Source organism: Pyrus communis, chromosome 10 (assembly GCF_963583255.1).
Source record: "Pyrus communis chromosome 10, drPyrComm1.1, whole genome shotgun sequence".
Classification (NCBI taxonomy): Eukaryota; Viridiplantae; Streptophyta; class Magnoliopsida; order Rosales; family Rosaceae; genus Pyrus; species Pyrus communis.
This window is the reverse complement of record NC_084812.1, coordinates 23,294,113-23,305,162: the sequence shown is the minus strand read 5'-3', so window position 1 is coordinate 23,305,162 and position 11,050 is coordinate 23,294,113. Positions and strand designations below refer to the sequence as shown.

At 37.9% G+C, this 11,050-nt stretch overlaps 1 protein-coding gene across 1 annotated transcript; it reads right to left on the bottom strand.

Annotated features, from left to right (window-relative positions):
* Window positions 1-4,745: 4,745 nt before the first annotated feature.
* Window positions 4,746-10,484, bottom strand: LOC137747383 (protein ZINC INDUCED FACILITATOR-LIKE 1-like). Its single transcript, XM_068487486.1, has 17 exons — window positions 10,117-10,484; window positions 9,628-9,668; window positions 9,455-9,515; window positions 9,259-9,361; window positions 9,034-9,136; window positions 8,880-8,933; window positions 8,728-8,790; window positions 7,775-7,824; window positions 7,586-7,661; window positions 6,806-7,012; window positions 6,621-6,708; window positions 6,421-6,506; window positions 6,165-6,272; window positions 5,798-5,842; window positions 5,599-5,687; window positions 5,221-5,264; window positions 4,746-5,134 (listed from the first exon to the last, which is right to left on the bottom strand). Exons 1-17 carry the CDS (start codon window positions 10,259-10,261, stop codon window positions 5,046-5,048), a joined length of 1,452 nt encoding a protein of 483 aa, XP_068343587.1. The 5' UTR covers window positions 10,262-10,484; the 3' UTR covers window positions 4,746-5,045.
* Window positions 10,485-11,050: the final 566 nt, after the last annotated feature.

Below are 11,050 nucleotides of genomic sequence, written 5' to 3'. Positions count from 1 at the left end.
TAATCAATTAATGAGATAACATATCATTTCACGAATTTAATTAATGAACTCTACATAATTCCCAACTTGGGTTATGAATAATAACATGGCGATTCTAATTTATTTTCACAATATCTATTGTGGGTAATTCCCATCTACTCGAATTTAGGATTCTAAGATCACCTTACGGAATGAACAAGAGCAAGGATTCCGGACCACTCAACGGAATCCAACAACATTGGGTTCCGGACCACTCAACGAAACCAAAATATCAAGCGGTTTCTCATAATCTACCCAGACCTGTCATATGTAAAGTCAATGCCAAATATTATGGAATTGGTGCACTGGCAAATCAGGCATCCAGACAAGCTGAGAGGCTCGGGTGAGGGATAATAAAATAAGCATGTGATACAATAATAAAACTAGCCATCAATCATAATTTATAAACCTTGAATATAAATCTTTCATAAGAATTCAATACCCTACTTTTGAAAACTCTGAGGGAGTCACCCAGACATCCAAAAGTTCATTTCAAACAACCATAACATCTCACACCCATATTCACATACACACAATGAAAGTAGAATTAGGGCAACACTGTTCATCTAAAGCCTATACCTTTGCAACCATTTCAAACTAAACTCAATGAACTAATGTGGATACAATCCCGGACCATCACCAATCAAACAAAACAAACCATATTTCCAATATGCATGTCAAATCCCACTTCATATAACAACATCATTGGCTAAATATGAAAATTAACAATTTATAGGAAAAATGATTATAAAACCATTTCATATTCACATATATTAAAGTCACTCACATTTCATCATAACATACCATCTATGTACATCAAACACCTTTCAAATATGCACGTCAATTCACATACCACGATCATCATCAGTACACAAGCCAAATCATGTTTGATAAACATAGGTCTATGGCTATATATATATATATATATATAATCACATTTCAATAGAATCACATTATAAGACCAAGTCAAATTCACAGATGATACCAATATAAGAAATCAAGGTAATAACCATATCGCATATGTTCAAGTCACTCTCTAACTAGTATAGGCCCATTAGACTTCACTTAAGTCTTCCATAGTACTAATTTTATTATTTAGAACATTCTGAGACATGTTGACCATAAATCAATTATCGGTCAACGATGGGGTCCACAACAATCCGCAAATCTGATTTATGATCCATAACTTCCCAAAGTCCACATTATGCTTCGAGGATAACACACTAAAGTTTCATTTTGATCCAATGGTCAAATTGTTGACAATCACACAAACAAGTGGCGGTCCAAATTGATCACCACACCAAACAATTGAATCTTTGGAAACCAAGCTAGACATAGGTTTACATGGTCACTAGAAGGTATTTGAAACCTAGATAACACTCGTGAACGATCCCACGCACTGCCACACGCGGTGGAAGTCAAGATGGAGGGTTTACAAACCCTGAATTTCAACATTAACTAGATGAACTCAAATTTACGTGGTAGCTAGAGCTCAACAAGGGAAACACTTTTCACAACTAGGCCGACGCTAAATTCTAACCGGAAACCATCCAATTTCACCGGAGAAAACCAGATTTATAGGGTTCTAAACACCCAACTCTAAAATGAATAGGAAAGCACAAACTAAGCATACCCACTTGAAGATTATGAATAGTAGATGAAGTTTCATACCTCACTCGAAGAAAATCGTTGCCGGAATCGCCGGAAAAATGATAAAACCGCCGGAAAAGTCGTGGACTTTGCGACCTCGAACTACAAAGATGGAAAAGAAATGGGAACATCTAACATCATAGAGATGTAGGGCTCGTCAAGAGCTTTCCATGGACACCAAGATCATCCAAAACGGAGCTCGGATGAGAAAGATACAAGCGGGTCAAGTTTGGTGGGTTTATGGGTCAAATTTCCCCCTAAAACGGGTTAGTGCAGTTTCCATCTCCCATTTTCTGCAAACCCTTCCTCCTTTTTTGGAGGTTTCCCTTCCATTTATAGCATTTTGGTAATATTACCAAAATGCCACCAACTTTAAACGATTCTAACTTTTCCGTTCGGACTCGGAAATAAGATCTGTTTACGCCTACGCGCTCATGGAATTGAACTCTACCTAACCAATTCAAGAGTTGACCGAAAAGGTCGAGAAAATTGGAAATGACTAAAGTAACCCTCACTTCGTTTCTCAAATTTGGAGAAATAAAGAACTAGTCCCAATCAAATCTTCAAAATACGTCAAGAATAAAATAAAATCATAATTTTAGGGACGGGATATCACAAATTTCATCTTGTACTTGATGGTAATTATGTAAGATGATAAAACAGACAATTAACATTTAAATTTTAAGTTAGGTGTAGAAAGGGATTAAATGGGTTTAAATAAAATTTCTCTTATGTCAATCATGTACTACTAAACGCCAAACGAACTTATTATATATAATGGACAAATTCAAGTTTTGCTCTAATATGTGATTGAGAACAATAAAAACCCTAACGTGACATGAAAAGTCGTAGATATACCATATTTTTGTAAACATGATATATCTTTAATAAGAAAATGATTTATTAGCAATGTACCGTGCGAACGAAATAAAAACATGTCCTTATTTTATTGGCATGAGCCTTTATATAAAGATGTGCTTGTGTCATGTAAGATCATCTTCATTGGAGATGGCTAAAAGTCTAAAGGCCATTTTTTAGCCCGTTTTGGTAAAAAAAAACCCAACTTCTATAGAGGGTTGCGCCAAAAATAAGTGGAACCCATCTCGCCAAAGGATGGTCTTTTGGCTATCGGGCTAGCCACTTCCAGCCACCTATTTGTTGGGGCCTAATCTGTTACCTCCAACGCGCTGATATCAGTAGCAACGGCTAGATGATGTCATCTAGTCATTGGATTTTATTTTTTATAAGACGAAATTAAAAATTTTAACTTTTTCCTATAAAGACCAATGGCAAATCTACACCATTTCTCACATCCTTTTCACCCTCACATACTTTCTTACCTCATTTTATTCTAAATTTTCACATTCTATTCACCTCAAACACTCTTTTCATACACACCCCTCTCTTACCTCTTCCAATAATCTCAATTTAAAATTTTTAATTTTTTTTACAAATTTGCATAACCAATTACATCTCAACACGTGTCACTCGAAAATATTATCCGAAAAATTATTAAGATTACACAAAATTAAGAAATTTAGAGAGTTGCTCATTTAGCGACACTTGTCACATCCCGGCCCGGGGCGGATCACTTCCCGGGCCCCCTCCACCACCGTAGCACGATATTATCCGCTTTGGGTCCCGACCACGCCCTCACGGTTTTGTTTCTGGGAACTCACACGAGAACTTCCCGATGGGTCACCCATCCTGGGAGTGCTCTCGTGCGCTACTCGCTTAACTTCGGAGTTCCCATGGAACCCGAAGCCAATGAGCTCCCAAAAGACCTCGTACTAGGTAAGGATGAGAATATACATTTAAGGATCATTCCCCTGAGCGATGTGGGATGTTACAATCCACTCCCCTTAGGGGCCCGACGTCCTCGTCGGCACACACGCGACCAGGGTTAGGCTCTGATACCAAATTGTCACATCTCGGCCCAGGGCGGATCACTTCCTGGGCCCGCTCCACCACCGTAGCACGATATTGTCCGCTTTGGGCCCAAACCACGCCCTCACAGTTTTGTTTCTGAGAACTCACACGAGAACTTCCCGATGGGTCACCCATCCTGGGAGTTCTCTCATGCGCTACTCGCTTAACTTCGGAGTTCCCATGGAACCCAAAGCCAGTGAGCTCCTAAAATGCCTCGTGCTAGGTAAGAATGGGAATATAATTGGCACATCCCGGCCCGGGGCGGATCACTTCCCGGGGCCCCTCTACCACCGTAGCACGATATTGTCCGCTTTGGGCCCCGACCACGCCCTCACGGTTTTGTTTCTGGGAACTCACACGAGAACTTCCCAATGGGTCATCCATCCTGGGAGTGCTCTCGCACACTACACGCTTAACTTCGGAGTTCCCATGGAACCCGAAGCCAGTGAGCTTCCAAAAGGTCTCGTGCTAGGTAAGGATGTGAATATACATTTAAGGATCACACCCCTGGGCGATGTGGGATGTTACAACACTTATCACTCAAAATCTTATCCGAAAAATTATCGAGATTATATTAAGATAAAGAATCCGAAGACGACAAGTGGCATTGAAAATATGTCTGGATAACCTTATTATAATGGTTGAACGAGTTTTTTGTGAAAATATTTTTGAAACCAATCCTTAGTTAAATTCAAGTGAATCTTTGAAGAGCATTAAAGTGCTTCATGCAAGAAGCACATAAATAGTACTTTTTGTAAGAAGCATTTAAGTACTTTTAGAACCCACAATTATTTTTTTAAGAAAACATTTTCAATTATTTTAAAAACATTTCCCATCTAGCTTTCACGATTTTATCCAATTTCCATGTTTTCCAACGTTCCCACTACTTCCCTCTTCCCTCAAACCTCGCTCTTTTGATTCATACACTCATGCATCCACTCTTTCATCTTATTCTCCAGGTTTCGTGCTGCATACATCATACACAATTGCCAGGACATTTCAGACCCCGAAACCGAAACGACGAGCTGTTTTCGGTTTCTGTTCAAAACAAGAACCAAATACAATGTTGGGGAATTTAGTCATACAAAGTGCCACGCCGATTCGGGTCTTCTTGATTGCTTTCTGTTTACATGTGCAGGAATGGTTCCTTGTGTGGCAATTCAAGTCTTTTTTTGCATACCATAAGAATGTTGATCATCTTAATCTTCAATCTCGATAGAAAGCCAAAATATGTAAATACACTCTCGAAATTGATAACACCAATGCCAAGAATCTTTACCCTTGGAATAATGAAGATCATATCTAATATTCCTAATAAGCTATATCCTTGCAACAGTGTGTGAACAACCATAATGCATACAATGATCTCCCCGTAATTATGTTGAGGGAGTTTCCTTATTTCCTTAGGTTTGGCATGAAATTCCATCTCCGTTTTCATTGATCTCGATCTATTCAGGTAGAGTAAGAAATGGCTTAAATGTCATCAGAACGGCGATTGCCTCAACCACATTCAAGATGAAGAAGATCATCTGGCTTCCTGCAATCGAAAATTGAAACGGTTATGTTTCTAAACCGTGCGAGCTGTCAGTAAATCCGGGATGAAAAGTTGGTCAAGTATGATACCAGGTAGGATAGCAGCATCCCGACGTTTTTGTGCCCAAGAAAACCTGTTAGAGACGAAATCATGATTAGCATAGGAAAGAAAGAATTTTGAATTCTTTACTATGAGATCATGCAATACAAGTGCACCGAAAAAAGTACACTATGTGTAAGGCTTGTAAACTCGCCTTCTCCGATTTACAATGTGCAATACTACTAGCAATCTACACACCTTATGCAGAAAAAACCGTACGTAAAAGATGTACACAAACTTATGCAATTGAACAGTATGAACAAGAAACATCGTATAACAAAAATCACTTCCACTCCCAGTTGGCGTACTTACTAGAACGAATATATGGATTCAAGCATCACCTATGAGTAAAGGAAAGCTAAACTTACAATGCACCACCAGCAGCTGGACCAATTGCCTTGAACAGAGACATTGCTGTCATAGCAAGTCCATTCGCTGCGCCTCTTTGTTTTTGGTCCTGTTGTTCAATCACAGTTAAGTTACGACACATTCTTTTTTGAAGATCAATAATCTCATGACTCAGAGAAGGGGAAAATTTTAAACCAGTTAATTGGAGAATAAAATTACCACAGCTCTGTTTTGAAGGATGAACAGGCCCGTTACAATCGTGATCTAATTGTACACAAAAAATTTAAAAGTTAGAGCACAAAACGTGTAAGAGAAGATAATGCATGGTAAGCAATTGAGAAGCCTCTCGATATCTTTTGTCGGTACCAGAGAGTATTCCCTCGAAAGAAAAGGAAATAAAAGTTGACAAACTATCAATTTCGATGGAGTAGATAAAAGTAGAGTTCTGCTTTCGTAGCTTGTATTATGATTACGTTTCTTGTAAAGCATTTCATATCAGCTTCTCATAATTAATGATACGTCAGTAGTGCAATGGTGCATACAGTGTGTTAGTTACAATGAGCTTTAGAGTCATGGATGCACATACAGATAAGACATTCTTCACCACTGATGCACAGTTTAACAGCACGGAAAGGGAGAGCCCGGTTAACATTGCTATAAACGGGTAACTTGACAACAGAGGTATGGATATAATCTGCACGCGAATCATGAGTGAAAAAAAAAACACGAAGATTAAAATTAATATCGGTCACCAGGAATTAGGTCAAAGGACAATTATTTGCAAAAAGAACTAAAATCCAGAAGGTACTATAATGCACAAGGAGAAGGAGCGGAAAACTTACCCCTCCAACGCGAGCAATCATAATAGGACCAAGCAGCCTTTCAATATATGGATATAGAGTAATTTGGAAGACAAAAAGACCAAAACCTACAAGTTGATTAAGTTATCAGCCATTATTCTGCATATGTAGTTGGGTACAAATCGAAACAAACAGAGACTGCATATAAAGCAAGCAAGTTATGTGGAAATATCAAGTATTACCAGAAATTGCAAGAACTTCACCAACGTCCTCGGTTGTAAAGCTCAAACCCCCAAGCTTCCGAGGACTAACGGCCCATAATGAGAATATCTGTTTTGAACAAATCATAAGAAACACATAGTATAAAACTTCGAGTAAGATAGAGCAAAAGGAAAGGGGAAGATTATACTGTGTTAACGGAAGTTACCTCTGTATAAGCCATGTCATGAAGTGAGAAAACGCAGTAAACAATGATTGAAGACATTAAGGGCCAATTCTTGAAAAGGTTTTCTTTAGGTGTTTGTTCTTCAGTTTTTTGCTTTTCATTTGCATCAGACCCACCATTGGCAGCTTCCAAAGCTTCATAAGAATCATCATGTAATCTAGCTTTTCCGTTGTGCTTGTGTAAAGTTTCCTGCAACCATCAAGATACGGAAGTTTTCTGTTAATACGTGTAGTTTCAAAGAGTACTTAATGTAAACGTGTGCTAAAAATGAACCAAGCATTACTAGTTTCTCTTTTCTTGGGGGGATCCTCAAGTTAAATTCAAATAAAGAGTGAAAGGGTACGAAAAACAAGTACGAAATATAAAGGACAAGATATCTGAAATCTTCTCCTTCACGTAAAAATAAGTTGAGGCATGCTAGGATGAATGAGTGTCGAACGCATGGAGTACATGATTAGATAATATGAGAACGGAACTTGGTATGAACAGGTACTTTTCATTTAGGATCTACGTCTATATGTAATGCAGGACAGTAAGGGAGGCCTGCATTCAAGATTTCATGGAGGCTACGTGATGAGAAATTTAGGCTAACAGGTACAAAAATAAAAATGAGAAAATAAGCAAGTTATGTTTTTTTTGTTTTGGGTCCAAAAAGCAAGTTATGTCTGTGATAAGCTAAAAAATATAAGTGGCCAAAAACAGCAATGAGGAAAAAATAAAAGAGATTCGTCAACATAAGGGAATATATACTAAGATCTGTACCGGAAGCCAGAAAGAAGTAATGGTTACTCCAAATGCCAAAGCCGATATACATAGGCAAGGCAAGAAATACGGAAACCTGCAGAAGAATTTCACGTTTTGGAATATCATTGTGGAACAAATAAATAATAAGAAAACTGCTGAAACTTGACAATCCCACTGCAGTATACTTAAATAAGTAGCCAAACTTACCTCCCAAATATAGAGCTTTTGGAAAATATACTTGGATATTTGTCTGCTGGCTGCATAAAATTTGTTAGGAACATCCCATTAATAATCTAAAAGACAAAAAGCCAAGCGATCGAGAGAGAGAGAGAGAGAGAGATCAACCAGGAAAAGATAACAAAGAAACAGAATAAATTCTCATTTAGTGTCCAATAGCTCTGAACGGTCGTCATATTATAGACATGCTGGCGCAGGATAAGACCATTTCGGTATCCCAAAACCTTACACTCGCAGGAAACAGCCTTGAAAAATACTAAAATCATCTGCTAACCCATGATTTTCACTGAGTGTACCCGACAGTGAGCCATTATTTGCTCTATTTAGCCTATTCCTTCAAAAACCAACCTTCTCACACTCTAACCCCTGTACTAATTCAGAACCACTGTGACACCTCAGGCTTGCTTTAAGCCTTAAAATTAATTCCCAAGTGTTAGTGATACCATATGCGCTTAAAATGATCTGCTCCCCACGATTTTCACTGCAGCAAGTTGCACAGCTTTCGTAACCATGTAGATTATTCATGTATGTGAAAAAATGGTTGTATAATTATTCATGTGAGGTTGCTCTAGTGCTATGATGACGGTTGATCATTTAGTCTTAAACATATCTAGTTCTTGAGGCTTGAAAACCCCACAAAAGAACATACATTGAAACATTCTCTGACTTTTCCGAAGTATCATATTTGGAATGGGATCTACCAAAACACAATCTGCTGTTATCGTTCCTTTTAGAGGCTTACAGAAATTAAATTGTCTAGGTAAAGACACATGAACGAAACATCTCTTCCATCATTTAACATGTACAGAGTCACAAAAGTACCATCGAATGGTCTTACTAAACAATTTGGACAACAAATACACGCATCTGAGGGATTTTCTGAATTGTGGTTTCTAGCATGAAAGTACAAGAAGTAGAATTACCTGGGCCAAGAAACCTCCCAAGGCCGGGCCAATGATCAATCCGATACCCCAGGCTACACTAACCTGAAAAAAAAAGATGATAACTCTCAATGTTGATGACGTAGAACATTTATTATAAGAAGTTGCAGAATCAAAAGGTCAATGTGGCTTACTGTTGACATGCCTAAAGCTTGGTGTTCTTCTCGGAAGGCTTCACTTGCGTATGCCTGGTCATGCAGTTAAATCATATATTCCAAGTAACCCGGGCATTACATATGTGGTCGTACACTTGCAATGACATCATTAATATATGACACAATATAGTACCTTAATCGGCCCAAGTAAACCATTCAAACTTCCAAGAAGAAATCGTGTAGAAATAGCCATCCAAAAATTTACACTGAGTCCAAATAGAGTGTTGAAAATAACCCTGAGCCAGTAAAAAGTAAAAAATAATTTGTAAATACGCAGAGAAGAGTGTTGAAGAAAAGAGCCAGTGCTTATTGCCAAATTATCAGGGTGAAACCCAATTGCAGAACAGAAGTTACTAACACTGCAACAGTCCCTATAATTATGACAGGCTTCCGACCATAGCGATCGGCCACCATTCCCCAAAGAATTGACGTCAGAACTCTGCCAAGCATATATGAAGACCCTTCACAATGTAACAAAGTTCGTAAAGACAGTTGTTAAGGAACGAAATGGTGAAGGAAACGAAAGGTAATAGTAGTGACAATCATCAACTCACCTACATATCCAGCATAGTAGCCAATGTCCTCCTCTCTTTTAGCAATATGGAAATCCCTAATCTGCAAGCAATAATTTGGAATCTTGAGATAAAAAGTAGACTTCAAAGGGTTTTAAAGGTTGCAAAAATTTAAAAATTACAAGAAACAACAGAATTAATAAGTATGCACACACCATAAAATAAAGGAATGGAAAGAGAGATGATATTGGCAGCGCTGCAAACGATCACCAAACAATAGATCAGGGTTTAAACATTTAAAAAAAAAAGTATGAAGACAGTGCAGATATAAACATTACTTAACAAAATTGTTTAATCATTTGGAGTGTAACAAAGCAATCAAACTATAGGATCAGCAACCCAATTTACATGCAGCAACAAGTCTTTCTTTAATCTCATAATTTCCTGGTATAGCTTATTCTAAAAGCACTTATAACCGCTTAAACCTCTAACATCATATTTCTGAATTTCTGTTCCAAGTTTTTAGTCTCAACATGAATTGCAGAGTTATATATTCATACATACACGTCACATCATTCACAAGAAAATTGAACTGTAGACTGTAGTGCAACACAATGAGGATGAACTTGAAATCCCTTTTCGAAATCGGTTCAAGAAAAACGATAAAGAAAATCAAAAAGAAAAAACTGAAGTGCTTTTCTTACCAGCTGAAAGAACAATAAGCCATACAGAAACAAGCATTTTAATAGGAAGACCTCTCTGCAGCTCTTTACGCTGTTCCACTACACAGCCGGGACACTCGTCATAGTAAACCTTCTTCAGCAGCGTCTCTCTGCACTCCTCAGCCATGGTTCGAACGATCAATCGCTTCGAACCCTAAACCCGAAAAATGGCTCTCTGAATCTGTTTGATTCTGTCAGAAGCTGACTGAGGAGCAGGAGGAGGAGGAGATGTAAAACTTTTGGGTTTTGTACGCGTCAGTATTAATATTTAAGATAAAAAGTTAATTAATAGCACCGATTGTTAATCATGTTTTGAGTCGCAGTTGGCTACTTGCCTTGCGATTGACATCATTGCATGCGTCAACTGGAGACGGACATATATGCTCGCGAGTTCATTGTTACGGCAAGCCTCATGACGGTAAGCTTAACCAGTTTTTGCACAACCGGTTAATTTAATACGAAAAATAATAGATTTTGAATTAACTCTTTTAACAAGTTAGACTGTTATCGTGTAACACATTAATTGATGCTGCTATCGGATCACCTGTTAAGAAACTGTTAAAATATTGTTTGTCAGATCTCAGACATTATGCACAACAATTTTTGCATGACCACTTGTTAACCCGATAACGAAACGACACAACCCTTTGACAAATTGGGCCGTTATCGAATCAAGTGTTAAAAGCTTGTTAATATAATGAGTTTGACACAACACAATCAGTTAAAATGTTAATAATATATGACACGAACATGGTTCATCTGTACTATAAAAATTCTCGTCCTTGCAAAAAATCATAATCATTAAAGGCGTTGGACGATGACCAGCATGGAAAATGTGACAATATAAATACGAACAAAATAGTATTATTAATAATGAGATGGAATCAAGATCCATGAACCTGCAAAATTTTCCAGT

Coding starts and splice junctions, on each gene's coding strand:
- LOC137747383 (XM_068487486.1), bottom strand. CDS start 10,261: ATGGCTGAGGAGTGCAGAGAGACGCTGCTGAAGAAGGTTTACTATGAC. Junction 7,662..7,774: donor AAAAGCTCTATATTTGGGAG/GTAAGTTTGGCT, acceptor ATTCTTCTGCAG/GTTTCCGTATTTCTTGCCTT. Junction 5,265..5,598: donor CCAGCTGCTGGTGGTGCATT/GTAAGTTTAGCT, acceptor CGTCTCTAACAG/GTTTTCTTGGGCACAAAAAC.